At 35.4% G+C, this 21,880-nt stretch overlaps 1 protein-coding gene and 1 long non-coding RNA gene across 3 annotated transcripts in view; both read left to right on the top strand.

The window, feature by feature from the left end:
* LOC125965222 (uncharacterized) overlaps nt 1–21,880 on the top strand; it is a 420,463-nt gene that overhangs the window by 333,444 nt on the left and 65,139 nt on the right. The gene's annotated exons all lie outside the window — the stretch shown is intronic.
* Nucleotides 1–21,880, top strand: part of PDE3B (phosphodiesterase 3B) — a 178,663-nt gene that overhangs the window by 101,777 nt on the left and 55,006 nt on the right. For both annotated transcript variants that reach the window (XM_033404443.2, XM_012536521.3), the window contains exons 2-4: nt 5,794–5,844; nt 15,347–15,595; nt 18,409–18,551. In XM_033404443.2, coding sequence (XP_033260334.1) covers nt 5,794–5,844; nt 15,347–15,595; nt 18,409–18,551 — 443 coding nt within the window. The remainder of the gene's footprint in view (nt 1–5,793; nt 5,845–15,346; nt 15,596–18,408; nt 18,552–21,880) is intronic.

The following is a 21,880-nucleotide window of genomic DNA, read 5'->3' as shown; positions in this document are numbered from 1 at the left end:
GATATTGTATTTGAGTTTAGATGGAAACAGACAAATGTAATATTGGAAGCTCCTAAAAACAACAATTAGGGCTTCCCTGGTGGCGCAGTGGTTGAGAGTCCGCCTGCCAGTGCAGGGGACATGGGTTCGAGCCCTGGTCTGGGAAGAACCCACATGCCGCGGAGCGGCTGGGCCCGTGAGCCATGGCCTCTGAACCTGCGCGTCCGGAGCCTGTGCTCCGCAACGGGAGAGGCCACAACAGTGAGAGGCCTACGTACCACAAACAAACAAACAAAAAACCCAGCAATTAAAATTTCATACTTTCATTAAATGATGTCTTATAGTATAATAGAACCATGTTTTGAGAACATACCATAGCCACTGAAACTTCCTTTTTTTTACTGAAAATTTAGCAGTATTTGAATTATTTATTCTTATATTTAAATTATTTATAGGATCTACCTTGCTATTGAGATTGAAGTTTAGATGCCTAAGGTTTTGCTGACTTGGGAAGAGTTTATATACAGAGCATATACTGTCTACTTGGAAGTAAAATTTTAAGAGAGCTACATATTATATAGGAGGAAGGAATGCTTCTACCAATGTTTCTTAAACTTTTAATATCCATGCACCATCCACTGTGTATTCAGTATGTGTGGCAGGCGCCTACCAATATTAGATAAATGTATAAAAATGATTCATAATTTTTAAAAACTAAAATAAGTACATTATCAGTGAACATTGTTTGCAATATTAAAGGTATTTCTGTTTCAGCTCACTGATGAGTAAATAGGTTGTGTGTTGTAGATTCAGCACATATATCCAACCAGATTCTTTTCTTTTCTCTATTTCTCTTAAATTAGAAAAATTCAAGCAAAATTATAATTTACAGTGGAAAGTAGCAAGTAGTTGTTTTGGTTGTTGTTTCTGAATACTCAAATTCAACATGGACCCTCAAATCATAAAGAGATTTCTCACTGAAGATTACTTTTGAGGCTGTGTCAGTTGCTAAGTTAATGGTCATTGTCACGCTTTAAAACTTGAGAAATAGAAGTTCTTTGCATTTTATTGACTACTTCTATTTGCTATTTATAGTTTTTCTTTGCACTCCATTTTCCCACAGCACACTGAAAAGATGTACTTTCTGTGGCCAAAAATGGAGTGCATTTACACTTAATGCTATTCCTTTAACACTGAACTGTGCCCAGCATGTGTGTTTCAACTACCAGCTGTTTTCTGTGAATAAAGCAGTGGTAGATCTGCAGTTAAGGGATATTCTAATTGTTTAGCGAGGCTCTTCCTTGCTGTACAGATTCTCTCAGAACTGATTCCAGCACATGTTTTCAAGTCTGTATCATAGTTTACAAAATAAACATTAAATAGGAAAAAAGATCATATTTCGTAGTATGGGTTTTTCAATGATAAACACATAAAAAAGTTGGCTGCCATCTTTTGCTGTGTGTATTGCACATAAACCAAGAGCTGATTTGGATTCATCACATGAGTGCATTTACCTACCAGTAAAGTATTTGCTGTGTACAAATATGACAGTAATTACTCTTTTACCTTATATGCCTTTTCAGTTCTGTGATGTCCCAAGGTGTCACATAGTAAATACATTTTGGAAATTTTTTGGTCCGTTCTCTCTTCCAGCATAATGTTTATCATCTGTGTGGCTAGTTTTACAAGTCTCTCAGCAACAGTTTATCTTTTTTAATACGCTTTTCCTATGAGGAGCACAGAATCTGAATGGTGCCTCTAGTTTATGTCACTTCTGTTTTAGGAACAAAAATCTTCAGTTTCATATAAGAAAGCATAATGTGATTGTTCTAGAAAAGTTCTACTGGTTTACTAAAAAGTCTTCACATTTTGTTTGAGTGTCATAAAAGTTTCAAAGTGGACAACATTCAGAAGAATATAAGGTGAATGAATTGCGAGTCTAAAAAAAAGTCCAGTTTTTAGATGGTCACTGTTGTATGACTTAGTAATTTTTTTTTATGGGTTTGTGTGGTATCATCACACCCACAGATTTGTAGTCAGATTGCATTAGAGTCTTGCTCTTGATTCAGGCTTAGCATTCATTCTGAGTTTTGTTACTATTTTTATTAGTACCTTAAGCCTTAGGAAACCAATTTTGAGCTATTTATTTTTTGGACTGGAGACATAATGTAACAATGCAAAAAATGCAAATTCAATAGATATAAACAATAATATTCAAATGACACGAAAATACTTTACCTAGGATGATTTGTAGTCATGCAGAATAATGCAGGCCTTAGGGCACCTGCCTCGGTTTTCAATATGTATGGTTGGGAATTCCCTGGTGGTCCGGTGGTTAGGACTCTGCGCTTCCAGTGCAGGGAGCATGGGTTCGATCCCTGGTCAGGGAACTAAGATGCAACAAGCTGCTTGGCCAAAAGTTTTTTAAAAAATAAAAGATAAAAACAAAATATAATTGTTAAGATGATATTTCTGTGGAAATCAGAATTAATCTTGCAGTTCACAATGTTGAAATATATGTAAACTAAATTGGTTCTCCCCCCCGCCCCAAATATTCCAGACCGCTGAGGAACAACTAGTGATTCACAGATTTGATTAATAATGGCTAATACTCTATTACTGTTTCTTAGTTTAAAATTTTATCTGTGTGCTAATATTATAGAGGTATTGAGCAATATTTTCATTAAGGATTTTGCTCCTTCGGAAATCGTGCACTCTATCTACCCTTTATCATTAGTTCTACTGTCCGGGATCATTCCTATCAAGTAGAAACAAGCTCTAGAACCTACCATTTTAACAACAAAAGTATTTTTCCCACATTCTTTCCTGGCTATTGCTCCATTTCATTCTTGCCATGTATAGCACAATTCCTCAAGAGTTTACTCTAGTCACTGCCTCTACTTCTTTACCAGTTTAGACACTAAGGACAAAAAACACTATCGACCCACCATTATCTTTGAACATTACCAGTAACTTTGAAGTTCCCTGTATGGCACTCCCAGATCCAGTTTTCTTCTCCCCTAGAGATAACCGTCCAGAATTTCTTCATAGTTTCCTGTATGTTTATATTTCTAAAAAGTATATTTCAATGAATATTTTATTTTATATTGCATGTAATTATACTGTATGTATCCTCTTGTGACTTTTCTCATTCAACATTATGTTTTTAAGATTCATTCATATAGGTTGTAGCTATCCTTCATTCATTTTCACTATTGTGTTCCACTGCATGAATGTACCAAAATTTCCCCATTCTGTTATTGATGGACATTTGGGTCGTTTTTAGTTTTCTTGCTGCCCCAAACAGTGCAGCTCTGTGCATCCATGTTCTTGTCTCCTGGCATCAAACTATATAGAAAAGGATCAAGCTTTGGGGTTTTTGCCCCAATCTGCTTTTGTAAAATATACTAAAATCAACTCAACAATATCAAATTGATATAAAGATTTCTAAACATTTACTCTTCATTTCTGTACTTTCTTATTGTGGACCACACCTTGAATAACACTGCTGTAAGATGTACCTAGCTGCAGCTGTATGATTCCTGGATTATACATCTTCTATTACTTATGCAGAAAATTTTGTTTTCTCAAAATCGCCAATATTCTAGTTGTCCAATTTATACAGAAGGCAGTCTACCAGCGATTTGTGGCTTTCACTGTATCTCTTTTCAGTTCCTAATATGCAGGGGATTTCAGACTAAGACCTGCTGCCTTTTGGCAAATGTATTTTTGATCGCAGAGAAAGTGACTATAAATAAGGTTGATCTACTGCTTAAGAGTTTATTCAAAGCCAGAATAGCAAGTGGGAGGCAAGGAAGACTCAGTGTTAAGAAACCCTCCTAATGAAAGTACGCTGGAGTTAGCAAGAAATCAAATTCTACTCAGACTAATGATTAGGAGAAATGAGGTGTAGGTGTGTCACCGTTTGATGGTATCATTTGTAGAAGAAATGTGGAGGTATGGATTGGATGATAGTATGTTAGGCAAGTATGCAGACTCAGACGCAAATCTCATAGGTAATCTTTAGTGATCCATCCTGAGGTTCTGTTTTCACTCCTGTTTATTCTGTACTTTTTAAAGTGAACTTAAGAAAACATCAGATTTACAGATGTCATGATGATGGGAAGAATGGTGAATAGGCTAGTCGACATTCCACTCTCCAAAGAAACTTGGACAGGCTGAAATCAGGACTGAAGTAAAGTACTGCAGTTGGGACTAAAAAGCCAGTTGTGTAAGAATAGCATGCAGAAAATGGAGCGTGTATATCAAGTATAAAAGAAATTTAGGGATTTTAGGTTATTTTAATCTTAATGTGAATGTTCTTAGGAAGTTATTAATGTCTTAAACTGCATTGATTAATGTCTCTAGAATCTAGAGTTTATGCTGGTTAAATCAAAACCTGAAATAATTATATGAGGACCACACTTAGGGCCATATAAAATACTGCGTAAATTTGATGAGTCTACTAATATATATTATGTACTTTGCATGTAGCTGTACCATAGCCATTTTGCAGGTACTGGTCCATGAATTTTGTAAGTGGTCTGGATTTTCTTTGGGAAGAGATAGGTTTCTCTTTACTGGCAAGAGATGACCTTCTGCAAGGATGGTGATAATGACAATTGACAATTTTTAAAAGGGGTCAGCAAGCTATAGCCCACTGACCAAATCCTGCCAGGAACATGTTTTTGTATGGCCACTGAGCTAAGAATGTTTTTTTGTTTTGTTTTGTTTTGCATGTTAAAGGGTTGTAAAACCAAAACCAAAACCAAAGAATATGCCATGGAAGACCTTATGTGGCTTGCAGAGCCTAAAATATTTACTATTTGTACCTTTACAGAAAAAAAATCTGCCAACTCCTTATTTAAATATCCGACCAATGAAAGAGTAGATAACATTTTATGATCTTTTGCAATCAGAATCCTTACGACCAAGGACAAGAAACAACACAAATATTTCAGTACATAGAAATTGTGATTGTGTTACAAATTAACTAGGCTTATGTTCGATACTAGGGTTCAAAGCCATGTAGAAAATCACAATTATAATCAATTATTTAGGCAAAAGGAGGAGACCTATTTATTACTTAAGTAAAACTTAAAAGAAATTTAGGATTAATGGTAGGTAGCAGTTACAGCTTGCCAAATTTAAGCTAATTTTATCTTCTAGAGCAGTGACTATGAGATGGAGAAGTAACCACACGGCCTGCTAGGAAGAGAAGGGCAGGAAAAAACTAGTCTGGTACTAAGAAGTTACCATTGAGAATCTATAAAGGAGAAAAACAGGAAAACTAATTATCTGTGAATCAAAAGGGTTGTGTGTAGCTTTTTATAAATCCATTCCTTATGCTTAATCTAAACCAAGGGCAAGCTTTTTAGTGCTTTTGACAGAAGTGCCTTATTGGTAAGGAAATAGCACCACCTACTGTCACTGGTTTAAAATGACAAATTATGAGCCTTTGGAGAGGGTAGGGAGGGGGAAGAACGGTGATTTGTCATTTTTCTTGTATTTTTAGTGAATGGATGTGCTTCTGGATTGATATTTTCAGTTCTGTGGTAATAGATATTTTGAATCTATATTTTGAATATAGATTAGTTTAGTGACTTTATCCTGACTCTTTTGATTTCTCAATCACAGATTGTGTAATTAATAAAATATTCCATCTAGAGATATTTTTTATTCTAATCTTCCCAATTCCTCTCCCAAACTTTAAGGTATTTTAGGTATCTGTAATTGAAGATGCTCCATTTTGTCTTTACATATATTTATTTATTTATGATTTGTAACTAAGTGAACTCTTTTTTTTTCCCCCAGATGATTCTTTGGGATTGGGACTTAAAGCAGTGGTATAAACCTCACTATCAGGTAAATATAAGTGATATCACTAATAATTAATATCTGTAATCAAATTTTTGACATAGAAATCTTCTGAATGTAACTTTAATTTATATGCCGTAAGATTTTTCTTTAGCTGAACTAAAATAACCAGAACTTCATTTAGGTAGTTTTTTTAAAATGTATTTTATTTTTTATTTTTTATTTTTTTTTTTGCGGTGTGCGGGCCTCTCACTGTTGTGGCCTCTCCCGTTGCAGAGCACAGGCTCCGGACGCGCAGGCTCAGTGGCCATGGCTCACGGGCCTAGCCGCTCCGCGGCATGTGGGATCTTCCCAGACCGGGGCACAAACCCGTGTCCCCTGCATCGGCAGGCGGACTCTCAACCACTGCGCCACCAGGGAAGCCCAAAATGTATTTTAATTGTAAGGGAAAAGAAAGTAAGAAACCAAACATATAAATAGTTATTTTTAAAATGTTGCTAATATAATCTGGGCTCATCTATATTAAATATGAGGCTCTTTTCCCCCAGTTCACTCCACCTAGAGTTACTGATAAATGTACAGAAAATTGCACAGCTCAAGGAATTTTCAAAAGTTAAACATTCCATATAACTAGTACCCATAACAAGAAATAGAACATTACCAGCATCCCACAAGCCTCACTTGTGTGCCATTCTAGTCATTACCTATGTTTCCAAAGAAAATCCCTATCCAGACTTCTAGCAATTAGTTTTCTTTATTTATGAACTTTATATATATGGAATAATACAAAATGTACTTTTTAAAGATTTTTTGATAACTCTATGTTGTTATCAGTAGAATTAAAAATAGAAGTATAGGAGAAAAAAGGAAAATCATTCAAACATCAAGGAATAACTGTTAACTTTGTTAACTTTTGATATATATCTTTATAGATCTTTTCCTAGTTTTCCATTGTATTGAAACGTATGGTTTATATAATTCTAGTCTACAAAGATTGTAATATTATGTTTCATATGCTTTTGAAACCTGATGTTTTTCACACTAATAGATAAACATTAATAAAAATCAAATCTTTGTCATTTGTATTTACAGACATATTACTTCTATTGTCCCAACATAAAATTTTGCAAAATGAACACCCCTTTGAATGGTTGATTCTTATTTTTAAACTTTAAATGGAATAGCCACAACAGCCCATTAAGAAAAAACTATTCTCTGGTGTAACTGTTACAGTCAGATGATGTGAGGAAGGCCACATCTGACCTAAAAGGGGCTGGGGTTTCTTGACCTAAATAGTGGCCTTTTTCATCAGTCATATTCACCAAGATCCTCAGTTTCCAATTAAAAGAGTATCTACCTAAATTACTGGTAAAATCTAAAGATAAGTAAGCAGTAATGGTTGAGAGCATGGGCTTGTGGACACACAGACTTTTATTTCTCTCTTCTCCTACCCCTCTTTCTCTCCCTAATAATCCTTTTTTAAAAATCAAAGTATAGGGAATTCCCTGGTGGTCCAGTGGTTAGGACTCGGCACTTTCACTGAGATGGTCCTGGGTTTGATCCCTGGCCAGGGAACTAAGATCCCGCAAGCTGCACTGAATGGCCAAAAAAAAAAAAAAAAAAAAATTGCAGTGTAACGCTCATATATAAAGGTGCACAGGTCATAACTGTATAACTTGATGAATTTTCTCAGAGTGAATATATACATGTGACCATTTTTCAGATGAAGAATTCAGTACACCAAAAGCCCCCTGTGCTCCCCACCTAGTCATCAACTTCTCCCAAGCATCCTTTCAAACCTGATTTCTGTCATCACAACTTAGTTTTTCTTGTCTTTTTCTGAATTGTATATAAATGGAATCACTCATATGTATTTTCTATCTTGCTTCTTTCAAAATTTATCTGTGAGATTAATTCATGTTATTATACATAGTAGTAATTCATCCATTCTCATTCTATTTAGTGTTTCATTGAATGAATATACAGTTAATTCATCCATTCTATAGCAGATTGACATTTGTTTTAGTTTTCAGTTTTTTGTCTATTGCAAGTTATGCTGCTGAAACATTCTTGATGTCTTTTGTTGGATATATACATTAGAGTGCATTGCTGGGTCATAGGGTATACATGTGTATGTTCAGTTTTAGTAGGAGGCACCAGATAATTTTCCAAAGAGGCTGTATCACTTTTACCCAACCATCAGCAGTATATGGATGTTTCAGTTGCTCTACATCCTTGCCAACACTTGGTAGTGTCTGTTTTAAATCATTCTGGTAGCTGTTGAAGGATATCCATTGTGGTTTTAGTATTTGTATTTCATTGATGGCTCATCAAGCTGAGAATCTTTTTCTGTTCATTTGCTACTCAGATATCCTCTGGTAAAGATCTTTTCCCCATGTTTTCCACTGATTATCTACTTTTTACTTAGTGATCAGTAGGAGTTCTTTATGTATTTTGGACATGAATATATATATTCATAAAAAAAACCTTCTCCCTGTCTGTGGTTTATCATGGTGTCTTATTAAAAGTACTCCATCAATCACTTCCTTTTATGCCAACTTATCAATCATTTCCTTTTTGTCTAGTGATTTTTTTGTGTGTGTCCTATTTAAGAACACTTTGTCTACCTCCTGGGTTGTGTCTATCCTCTGGGTTGTGTCTACCCTCTTCTGTTACCTCCTAGCAGTTTTATTGTTTTACTTCTCATCTTTAGATCTGTAATGCATCTAGAATTGATTTTTCTGTATGGTGTGATTTATAGATCAAGACATTTTTTTCCCATATGGTTATCCAATTGACCCAGTTCCAGTTGTTGAACAAAATACACATTCTTTCTTCTTTGCACTGTATTATAACCTTTGTCATATAGCAAGTGACCATATGTAGATTTGTTTCAGGACTTTCTCTTCTGGTCTGTTTGTCAATTTGTCTCTCCTGAAACACTGATACCACACTCATTACTTTAATTACTGTAACTTTATAATAAGTCTTGACATCTGATAGTAAGTTCTCCAGCATTGTTCTTCTTCAAAGTTATCTTGACTATTCTTTAATAAACTTGAAAATTTCCACACACACAAAAAATACTGCTAGGATTTTGATTGAGACTATATTGACTCTATAAATCAGTATGAGGATAATTTACATCTCATAATACTGAGGCTTTCAATCCATGAAAATGGTATATTCCTTCACTGATCTGTATCATCTTTATCTTAATAATGTTTTTAGTGTAGGGGTCATGCATATTTTGTTAGATTTATTCTTAGATATTTAATTTTTTAAATTGCAAAACATATTGTAAAAGGTATCAATTTTTAGAAGTTCCATGTTTTTAATAGTTTGTGCTGCCTCATAGAAGTTCAGTTGATTTTTATATATTGACTCTTGTATCCAGTGTCCTTGCTAAATTTACTTATTAATTCTAATATCTTGTCTGAGGATTCTTTTTTTTTTTTTTTTTTTTTGCGGTACGCGGGCCTCTCACTGTTGTGGCCTCTCCTGTTGCAGACCACAGGCTCCGGACGCGCAGGCGCAGCGGCCATGGCTCACGGGCCCAGCCGCTCTGCGGCATGTGGGATTCTCCCGGACCGGGGTATGAACCCGTGTCCCCTGCATCGGCAGGCGGACTCTCAACCACTGCACCACCAGGGAAGCCCTGAGGATTCTTTGAGAGTCTTTAGGGATATAATAACGTCATCAGTGAATAAGGACAGGTTTATTTATTTCCAATCCTTTGCCATTTTTCTTGCATAACTGTATGGTTTAGGATCTTTAATGCAGTGTTGAATAGAATTGTTACTAGTAGGCAGCCTTGTCCTGTTCATGAACTCAGGGAGAAAATATTCAGTGTGTTCACCACTAATGTTTTCTGTAGATACCCTTTATCAGATTAAGAAAGTTCTATTCTAATCCCATTTTACTAAAAACTTTTTTCTTTTAAGTCATAAATGGGTGTAGAGTTTTATCAGATGCTTTTTCTGCACCTATTGAGATGATCCCTGGATTTTCCCCCATTTATTCTATTGATGTGGTAAATTATATTGTTTTATTTTTGTGCCTGTGTTGAACCATCCCTGGAATCCCAGAATAAAGCAAATTTGATCAAGAAGTATTTTCTTTTTAAAAATATGTATCAGGGACTTCCCTGATGGTGCAGTGGTTAAGAATCCGCCTGCCAATGCAGGGGACACGGGTTCGATCCCTGGTCCGGGAAGATCCCACATGCCGTGGAGCAACTAAGCCCGAGCACCACACCTACTGAGCCTGCACTCTAGAGCCCACATGCCGCAACTACTGGAGCCTGCGTGCTCTAGGGCCCGTGCTCCGCAACAAGAGAAGCCACCACAATGAGAAGCCCGTGCTCCGCAACGAAGAGTAGCCCCTGCTCGCCACAACTAAAGAAAGCCTGTGCACAGCAACGAAGACCCAACTCAGCCAAAAAAAAAGTATATATACATACACACACACACACACACACACATATCACTGGATTTTATTTATTAATATTCTGAATCTATGTCTACGTAAGAGAATTGGCCTATTATTCTTGTTTTTCATCATGTTTTTGGCATGTTTTTGGTATAAAGGTTATACTGGCCTCATAAAATAAGGTGGGAAATTACCTTTTTTTCTATTATCTAGAGGAGTCTGGTAAGATGGGTTTCATTTCTTCCTTTGGAAGAATACTCTGGTGATGCTATCTCAGTTTGGAGCTTTTCTTATGGGCAAGTTTTACATTATTAAGTTTCTTTAATAGTTTTAGGACTATTCAGGTTTTCTGTCTCTTCTTATAACAGTTTGGTTAGTGGTGTTTTTCTCGGAACTCCTTTTGTTTGGTTTTCTCCAGCATTGAGACTGCTGAAAACGATATTTTACTTTCAAAATAGAAATCTTTTTGAGGATTTCTGCTTGGTTTCTCCATCTCTTGGCCACTGTTTACAGATTGGCAAATATCTTCAGGGGAAAAGCAGCTCTGAATTCAAGCTTGCATCTTTGTTCTTCCCTTCTCTCTGGGATCTTGCTTGGCATTTAAAGCTCTCCCTGTCTTTATAACCCTAAATTCCAGTTTTGGTCTCCCAGCATAGAGCTGTTTCCTAGCCTCTTAACTGCTCTGCTTCTCATCTTCTCTGCCCCATGTCAGCTATGAATCAGTAGCAAATTCTGTGAAAGGAAAAAGTAGCACAGAATATTGGGTTCATTTTAATCTTTTCTCTTAACTCTAGGTTCTTGTATTTTCAAGCCCTGGCTGCTTGACTGTGTTCTGATGCCCTGAAATGGATGCTATTTCTATTTTATTTTGGCTTTTCTAGACCTATTGTTCTAGGCAGAAGAGTTGGTCTGATACAAACTAGTCCCTCCCAGCTAAAAAATTAGGCAAGCCTTTTAAGACACTTTGAACCTATTTCTTCATCTATAAATTGGGAGTAATACCAGTTTCCTCAGAGGGCTGATTAAAATAATAATATGTGCCTGGTACATAGTAGCACAGAAAAATATAAGCTGATATTATATTAATTTCAATAATAATAAATACTAAGCATCTCTGAAATTATAGTATAAGATACAAGTTAGCACATTTTTTCCTATAAAGGGCCATATAACAAATGTTTTAGCATTTGAGGGACACACAGCCACCTTCTCCTCCCCCTCCTCCACTCCCACAGTAACTGTTAAAATGTAGTATTCTTGGCTCTGTGTACAAAAACAAGAGTTTGCCAAATATAAGCCAAATGGGAAATAAGAATTTAAGTTAAACTTTTAAAGTTATAGCAAATAATTTGAATATTCCATTCGATCTGACATAAGTCAGATGATGTCAGTCTCTTGCTCACTATGCTCCTATCTCACCAAAAATAAAAGCTGAAGTCCTAATCATGGACTTAAAAGACCCTGCACAATATGGTCCCTTCCTTTACTCCCTTTTACTTCTCTGACCTCATCTTCTGCTTTCTCTTTCACTTACTCAGCTGCTGCTACACTGGCCTTGTTATTCCTCAAACAAGCCAGGCAGGCTTCTGCCTCTGCATCTTTGCAGGCGCTAGTCTGTGTGCCTGGAATGCTCTTTTCTCACACTTTTGTCAGGTCTTAACATCATAAGTACTGCCTTCTTTTTAATACCTTCCATCACTTCTTTTTTCCTTTTCTTGCTTTATTTCTCTTTGACCGCCTCAAAATCCATGACTCTCCATTGTCCATATTCCTTAGCCTGGAATCTGATGTTATCAAATATTGGTTCCAACATGCCTCTCCAACCTTATCTTCCACTGCTCTTTAAAAAAAAAAAAAAAAGTAGATATATATATATAGCCTATACTTAAAAAACTTTACGTTCCCTGTACATCACTATTTCACCACTTTTGTACCTTTATTTATGCTCTCTCCTTCTTGAAGAATGAGTTCCCCCAAATAAATTTTGTTTGTTTTTATTGTAAAAAATTCTTTTCTCCTAATCTTCCTGAGTAAAATCCTACCAAATGAACAGCTCAGCTCAAATGCCACCCTTACCATGATGTGTCTGTTAATCACTCAGATTAAAGTTATCTGTATATTCTTTGAACTCTGGTACCATTTTATCTGTATTTTTATCTCACCACTTTCCATAATAATATTTATTGCCCTTTACCTATATATTCTATACATTGCTTTATGTGTTCTGCATGTATTATCAGATTTAATTCTCCCTGATACTCTCTGCTAAGTACCAGTATAAACTCTGGAAATAACGCAAGAGGCGAACAAAGGAGAACTCTGAAAAATGCAAAGAGGAGAAATTAGGGACCCCAGTAACAGAGGAACAACATAGTGTGACAGGGTGTCTTATAACTGTCACCCAACAGCAAATGTTGGGGTAATGCAGACTCCCAGCCTAACAACAGAACATGATGCAGGTAGACTCTTCCTTTCCTTAAAATTGAATGAGAGTCTTGCCAACAACACCAAGGGGGAATTGATCAGGAACTCCATTGACGTTAAGTGGCCAGGGAAGTATGGTTATTCCCTACTAGGCATGAGACTCCCCTTCCCCAATGAGACAGAGGGTGGCCAGGTCTCCACAACACAGGTGCCTAGCCCAGAAAGTGCTCTCGGTCCTTGTGGCTTGGAGACTCCCTTCCCCGACCTAGAGGCACCAGATAGCCCAACCTGAGGAAGCTCCTCACCAACTCTCACCCGCAGCACCAGCAGGGACCAGTGGAAACCCTAGTGGCACCAGGAGAAAATCAAGCAGACGGAAAATACCACTGTGAATGCCCTGAGAATTAAATTTTCATTAGAACTACAGCCTGAAAAAGTAGACTAGGACTTGGTGCTAAATCTAAAGAGGAAGACCACCTCCTACTATAAAAGATTTAAATAGGACCCAGAGTCTTCTAGCATAGTTACCAAAATGTTGATAAAATTTTGAAAATCACCTGTCATACCAAGAACCAGGAGAATCACAACTTAAATGAGAAAACACAGTCGATGATTAACACCAAGATGATCGGATTTGGAATTGTCTGACAAAGAATTTTAAAGCGGCCATCATAAAAACATCCTAACAAGCAATTACAAATTTTCTTGAAACAAATAAACAAAATAGAAAATCTTAGCAAAAAAACAGAAGTTACCAAAAAAAAAAAAAAAAGGGAAGTTATAGAACTGAAAAATGCAATAATGGAAATAAAAAACTTGTAAAATGGTCTCAATACAGTGGTGATGATAGAGCATAGAATCTGTTGAGCTTGAGGATAGATCAGTAGAATTTACTCAATTTGAACAACATTGAGAAAATAAATGGAAACAAAAGGAGCCTTCAGGACCTGGTGGACAATAACAAAAGATCCAACATTCATATCATCAGTGTCTGAGAAGGAGAGAGAGTAGGTTTGAAAAAGTATTTAAAGAAATAATGGCTGAAAACTTCCCAAATTTTGCAAAAGATGTAATTCTGCAAATTCAAGAAGCTGAGTGAATCCCAAATAGGATCAGTGCCCCCCGCCCCAAATCTACTCTGAGGTGTGTCAATTAAACATTTGAAAACTAAAAGCAAAGAAAATATTTTGAAAGCAGCCAGAGAGAAATGACACACTGCATATAAGGGAACACCAACTCAAATGACAACAGATTTCTTATTTGGGTGAGGGAAAACAGATACTGTTATACACAATTTGTGGAGGTATAGGTTTGACCAACATATGCAAGGGTAGTTTTATAGTGATTTTGGTTTGGTTCATTTACTTTGGTTCAGTAGTTCAAGTTAGGGGAAGCTATCTGTCAGAAGTATGCTTAAAAAAAAAAAAAAAAAAGAAGTATGCTTAATATCTACAGTGACATATAGAGAGAGGTGTTTGCTTATAAAGACTAGAAATAGCTGGGCTATGGCCCAATAATGGAGAACGTTTTAAGATAAAAGCTAATACAAAATAATACTTCACAAGGGAAAAGAAAAGAATTCCACAAAGAGCAAAGACATTACTAAGCTAATTGTTGGTCTAACTTTCATAACATTTCTCAATTTCAAAATGTGTTGAGGGTAATTAATAAACAGTGAACTCAATAAATACTTTGAATACTTACAAACACACCCAAATGTAAATTCAAGGCACAATAAAACAAACAAAAGTAACATTTAATTCACTGTTCTGATTATCAGTGTACTTATTTCTGTGGGTAATTGAGTTGAACATAATATATATTTTCAAAAAGTAAAAATCATATATATTCATCAATGAAATATTAATTTTAAAAAATGTATTTCCTATCCATTTTTAAGGGTCCAGCGTCCTGTTATTCCTTCCATATTAACTGTTCAGTTCAGTGTTATCACTATCTCCTTTGAACTCTGACACCATTTTTTCTCCTTTTTATCTCATCATTTTCTATAATATGGATAATAATAGTTTTATTTATTGCATTTTAAATATATGTACCATGCATTGCTTTATGTGCTTTACATAGCTTATCAGATTTAATTCTCATATCAGCCCTTAATGAGGCAGTTGTTATCCCCATTTTACAGTGAAGAAACTGAAAAGTTCAGATGTTGAATAACTTGCTCCAAGTCATGCAGTTAGGGCTAAAGTCTAGATTTCCAACTCAGATGTCTTTGCAACAAAGCCTTGTCACTATGCTAGACTGCCTCTTAAGTGAGGAGTAAATAAAAGAAATGCTGTATATGTTTGAAAGAAATTTTGACATAGAGGAAAGAGAATCATTAATAAATTAATAAAATGCCCAAACTATAGATTCTGAAAGAAACACAAATTTGGTTCCATACTAGTTATAAGGAAGTCATTAACGAATACCGTTAAATATGAGATACACTAATGAAAAATGTAGAAAAAAAATTAAAGTTCACAATATCTGTTATATCAGCATCAAAAATTTTAAAGTTAGAATCGTACCACTTGATATATCATTTATGCCAAGTCCAAATAAATGAAAATTAATATTTAATAGGATTCAAGTACTTAGTTATTGTTAGAGTTAAGTTTTTCTTAAATGTTAAATTTTCTGTATAACACATATATAATTTTATGGGTTTTTTTTTTTTTTTTTTCTTTTCTAGAATTCTGGAGGTGGAAGTGGAGTTGATCTTTCGGTGCTAAATGAGGCTCGTAATATGGTGTCAGATCTTCTGGTTGACCCAACCCTTCCCCCACAAGTCATTTCTTCCCTCCGGAGTATCAGTAGCTTGATGGGTGCTTTCTCTGGCTCCTGTAGGCCAAAGATTAATCCTCTCACACCATTTCCTGGATTTTATCACTGCTCTGAAATAGAGGACCCAGCCGACAAAGGAGATAGAAAACTTCACAAGGTCAAAATACAGTAATCAGCCAGCCCTGTTTATCACGTTTAATAATGTTTTTGAATTAAAACTGCTCCTTTAAATCTTGCATAAAATAGAATTTCTTTTTAAAGGGCCAGCTTCTTTTCCAGTACATTGAGTTGCTTGGGACTTCAGAGGTAGTCATAATCTCAAATAATTCTAAGCAAGTATTCAGTTTTTATTCTAAATAATATTGCTGTAATTAGCAGTTATAACTTCATTGGTAGCAACTATTTTTTATTATTGTTATTGTTTTTAAGAAGTAGAGAACAACAGGCAAATTTAATTTCAGGCTGTACAGCAAACTAGTATTCAAATTGTGTCATTATTCTATTTTATTCTTTAGAAACCAGAAATTGTTTTTAAATGAAGAAAAATGATCATTATAATATTCATTTTATGAAATTACACAGCATTATTTTAAACTGATTTTCACATTTTTTGGAACTGTGTCTCCTTACCTCCCGCCTACCCACTGGAGATTACTATAGCCCAATAGGCATTGACTTTTCCATCAGTAGATATGGGATTAATTTTTCTTTAAATATCACTGATTCAAAATAGGATTTCCTTTAGAAAATAATAAATACTGTTCTAAATAGGTATACATTATGTCTGTTCAGGTTGCTTTTAATTCTTTTATTTGACTATCAATACCTTTACCAGTAGCAAAGATCATAAAACTTTAAAAATAGAAATATTTTAGAGATTATTTTAACTACTTTATTCTACTAGCTAAAGAAACTAAGAGAAGATGAAATTCAAACCAGTTAATTTTGTTCATTGTAATAGTGATCTAGAGCTTAGAAAAAGTTAAATATAGTTTTTGGAGAGACTTTGATCATCAGTTAATTCTGTTAATTCTCAGCATTATTGTATAGAAGTGTTGAAAAATTAAGCAAGCCCGATTAGAGCAAATTTTTGGTAATTATTGTTCACAAATCTGGATCATAAGTAGTTATGTGATGCTTTTATTTTTAAAGTGTATCGAGTAGCACCTGCATTACACAAAACCCAATGGGAATTAAGTTATATGGCATTTTTCTTTTTTAGCACTCTACCTATGAGAAAGGTTAATCACAAGCAACAAAAAGGGATAGCAATAAATTCATCAATAAAATAACTAATATATTCTTGGTTAGTTTTTATTTGCTATGTTGTTCTTCCTTTGTATTTTCCATTGACATCTGATGTTTAGAATAGTAATTTTAAAAAATAATAATTCTTAAAAATCTTAGTGATAAAAATCACGCTGAGGGAATTCCCTGGTGGCCTTGTGGTTAGGATTTTGGGCTTTTACTGCTGTGGGTTCAATCCCTGGTCGGGGAACTGAGATCCCACAAGCCGCATGACGAGGCCAAAAAAAAAAAAAAAAAAAATCACATTGATATCAGTATTATGTTTGTTATTACGTTTACTATGTAGAAAAGTGTACTGTACATTTTAGAAACATTTAAACAATAATATTAATTAAATAGGATGCCTAATTCCTCATTTCCTGAACATTCTAGGTAATAAGGCTTATTTTGAGTACTAGAATTTACTGATAGGAATAAGTCATATAAGAACCAGGAAGTAACCCTTATTTCTTTTCTTTGTGTTCTTTAAAATTTCTTATTTGAATTTCTTATCTAATTTATCTCTGCTTTGGAAAAGAATATAAAAAGCCTGATGTTACTTCAGAAAAGAGCAAGAGCATTTATGACAAAATAATTAGTAAGGAAAAGGGAGTTAGAACAGATAATTTAATGTAAATGTCTTATATGTGTATTAAGAACTAAGAAAGATTGTATGGACCTAAATTATAGTCAGAAAGGATGTTACATAAACAACTTTTTCAATGTAAATATAACTAACATTGAACCTTTAAAAAATCAACATCCTTGGGAAAACTTAAATATAAATGGTATTTATCTCTTTGAGATGGTTTTGTGTCTGCTGATAGGGGAAATTTATAAGAAGCAGAAACTGTTTAATGTCAATTTCACTAAAACACCTATTCACAATGGTCAAAAATGGAATATTCTGGTTAACATTTGGATTAACCGAGAATATTTTCAAAAATTAGGGTAAAATATTCTTAATGTGAAAGGTGTTCTGAATTTAATTAAGTCATTAATTCAAAAGGTAGCTCAGAATTCTGCAGTTTAACCTCTATCTATGTACATTAGCATTGTACTGAAAATATATTAGGAAATAGGGATCACTCCTGATCCTAAGCTTGCCCTCTGAAGTCTTTTTTCAGGGTAAATCTTTCATATCTACTTTTAAAATTGTCAGTTGCATATTTCTCATAAAACTAGGAATAAAATGTACAAAAGAAAAAAAATTTGGTTAAACTATAGGGAGTTCAGAAATCATTTTTTAGTTGGAGGAAGATAAATAGAAGAACAATATAGAATGTTATGTTTGGAGTAAAATTAACAGATCTTCAGAATAAAATATTTTGTTTCTCCTATACATGCTAAAAATGTATGGTTGATCCTTAAATGACATGGGTTTGAACTGTGTGGGTCCACTCAGACCCGTATCTTTTTCAATAGTAAATACTACAGTTCTACACCATCTGCAGTTGGTTGGATCCGCAGATGCGGAATCCGGATATGGAGGAAGCCTGCATAGGGAAGGCCCACTTGTATGTTATTTATGACACCCAGATTATTCGACTACACAGAGGATCAGTGCCCCTAACCCCCGAGTTGTTCAAGGGTCAACTGTACTTTGTATTGATATTTCCATGGACCATCTTTTACGGCATATTGAAGGATAACGATTTTAATCATTGTTAAATTATCCAACAGGGGCTAAACAGTAGGAATAGTTTATCAACCCCACAGCTGAGAAGGAGCTCGGGAACCTCAGGTCTGCCACCTATTGACCAGACTTCTCCAAGGTGGGAACGCAATAATGGCAAAAGGTCTCACCAAGAATTTGGCGTTTTAAGGTAAAATCCCCAGAGCCTTTTCAAGAAACCTGAATCTAATACATCAACTTTCTTTCTGTGAATGAAGTTTGAAATAGTTCTAAAAGCATAAAGGAACACTGGAAGTATTTTAGTATAGGATGGCTTTGTTTGTAACGTGACCTGATAGAGAAACTGATTCTTAAAAAGAAGGTAATCTCCTTTCCCCCCAAATAGGTAAGTTGGGTACAAAGCATGCCGGAGCCTTAAGAACATGAATCAGGGAGGCAGTTTAAGGAAACAAGGATCAATTTAGGATGCAATACTGGGAAAGCCACGGTAGAGGTGGCCATATTAGGGGCAGTCACCAGGCCCCTGCGTAGTATTCAGAGGTTGGTCAACAGTTTCTGACTTGTGAAAGGAGGAGCATCCCCAAGGTTCACCGCAGATGTTACCTCAGACGTGAGATGTAAGGTAACAGGACACTTTTAAGCCCTGTTCCTGCTGGGGAACTAAAACTACTAATATATTGTATATTCTGTTGAGTATTTACTTGGAACTAAACAGTGCTAATCCTACAAAGGAGAGGTGTCAGTAACTGCAACCAAGTGAGTGAGGCTGGGAGATTGCAGGAGCTGAGATCTTCTGAATGTATATATATCCACTTACTCTGATAACAAAGGATTCAATACTTTGCCTTTTAAAGGCCAGGAAAGATATTGATATCTTGTGTGAGTTATAAGCTTCTATTTAGTCAATTATCTAACCATGTTGATAAAATTGGAACCAGTGTAAATTTCCTGTTAAACCACTTTGTTAGGACTGAGCATGTGTTGTGTTGATACTTTAACTTGACCTGTGTAGTTACACATTTGAAACAGTAGGTGGCAGTGTTGGACCAGAGCTATTTATCTGTTAAACTTTATATGAACATTTTATATATGAAATATGATCAGATCATTGTAATTTTCCAGATGCTTGTGTGGTTTATTAATTTGAATCTTATACAGTACATTCAAGTAGATGAACTCCATTTTTATGAAAGAAAAATTGAGTGAAATGATTTATAAAATAGGAATGGATTCAAGTATGAAGAGAACATCACAGGAAAATGAGCTTTGGTCCAAAGCTAGCCCAGAGCCTAAACAGGATAATGGTTTTTGTTGCTGTCGTTGTTGTTGTTTTGTTAACGGAAGCAGGATATGACGAAGTAAATGACGTTAGGAACTGAAAATATGACAGGTATTTCTTAACCCTGGGAAATATCTTGAGAATACTTTTGAGTTTAAGAAAGAATGATGAAAATGATTCTGTTTTTTCATCTTTCCATCACATTGATGTAACAGCAATGCATTTAAGATAAAAGAAACGTTTGATGCACTGAGTTAAGGTTATTTTTATACTCCTGCCTCACACGATTGATAATAAAATAGAAACATGGTCCAAGGAAAACTAATCTTTATACGAACATATCTCAGAGTTAAAGGTAAGTATAGGCAGATTCCATATATTTAGTTAACACTCATTAAAACAAAATCATATGCCTCATAAAAGATTTAGAACTTTGAAGAATACAGTAATTGGCCATATTAGGAAACATCTACTTTAAAGAGATGAGGCTAGAAGTAATCTTTCTAGTGTGCAGAAGCTGGAGCTTCTCAGTAATAAATTTCTAAGTATACTTTGAACGTAGGGTAAAGGGGAATATATGAAGCATTTACAACCACTCTTCCTTTTGAAATTCAAGTCTCTAGATCAGTGCCGTCCAATAGAAATTTCTGTGATGACTGGAATTTTTTATAGCTGTACATGCAATTTGGTAGTCCCTAGCTACGTGTGGCTATTGAGAGCTTGAAATGTGTCCAGTATGACTAAGGAACTTAATTTAAATTTGATTTGATTTTAATTAATTAAAATACAAAGAGCCATATGCAACTATCATATAGATATAAATGGCAGGCATATTAGACATCATAGCTATAGATCATTAATGTATGGTGACATTTGGTTTGGGAACATTTACGCTTTAGTAGCACAAAACAAATAGGCTTGTAACTCTGTAATCATGAGGCATTCATTTTGAATTTATTAGAGTACTCCAGAATGTAGATCACATTTCCTAGTTTTGATACGAATGTAGCTCTGGATTCTGATCATAGCTTCTCTGACTATGATTTTTAAATCACCCTGTGATTTCAGCATTATTTAAATATTGAACCTCTTGCTCCCTGAAACTATGTCTGAAACCAAATTTCTCATCCCTCCAGCTGCTTTTCCCTCTGTTACTATTATTCTGTCCTCATTTCCTGGCACAGTGCTGCAGTCCTCTAGTTTTGTGGTTGCTTACAAAATTGATTTACCTAGAAAACTTGGTGTTATCTATACATCCTGTTACCTTACTCTATAGATAACAGTTGTCAAGTCTATCTCTAAACCTCTTTTCCTCTCTATTCCTTTTTTTCCTTTATCACTTTGCCTACACTATTTCATGCTTTCATTATTCCTTACGTGGGCTATTGAATTATCCTTCCATTTCTAATATCCTTCACTACCCAATCCATCTTCTACCCTTCCACCAGAAATCTTCCGTAAACAAAACTTTGATTATACAGTTTTTACTAATCATTAAGTTTTTGGACATTTATCAACACCCATAGAATACTGCCCAAATTCCTAGCCTGAGATTTAAAATTCTGTTACTCCCTCATGACAAAGTTGCACCCTTACTTGGAAAAATTAAGCAAACAGAGATGAGCAGTCTTGCAAAGAATAAGAGTAGAAAAATGATTTGGAAAGCTCTCTACGTGAAAGTAACAGGCATGTAACTTGTGTTAGACTCTTCCTTGAAGTTTTCTCATAATTTTGTTTTTAGTTTCAGTCCCTTTGAAAATTAAGCTGAATTATATTTTTCAGCTGCCTCATTTGTGTAAAGCGTAATATAGAACTTAAGTTTGGTTTTCTTTATGCTTTGCCTGGAGAAAAAAAGTGAAGTATTATAAACCTTATGTTAGGTATGATGAGAGGACTCCAAAGGAGGAAGACCACAAGGAAGAAGAATTAGTCCTACTTGAACAGCCACTGTATTACCTACTCTTAAGAGTTTACCACTGCTGAGGCTTCCCTGGTGGCGCAGTGGTTGAGAATCTGCCTGCCGATGCAGGGGACACGGGTTTGAGCCCTGGTCTGGGAACATCCCACATGCCGTGGAGCAACTAAGCCCGTGCACCACAACTACTGAGCCTGCACTCTAGGGCCTGCATGCCACAACTACTGAGCCCACATGCCACAACTACTGAAGCCCACGCGCCTAGAGCCCGTGCTTTGCAACAAGAGAAGCCACTGCAATGAGAAGCCCGTGCACCGCAACGAAG

This window comes from Orcinus orca, chromosome 8 (genome assembly GCF_937001465.1).
Source record: "Orcinus orca chromosome 8, mOrcOrc1.1, whole genome shotgun sequence".
Lineage (NCBI taxonomy): Eukaryota > Metazoa > Chordata > Mammalia > Artiodactyla > Delphinidae > Orcinus > Orcinus orca.
Note: the sequence above shows the minus strand (reverse complement) of the source record. Positions and strands in the feature narration are given on the sequence as shown.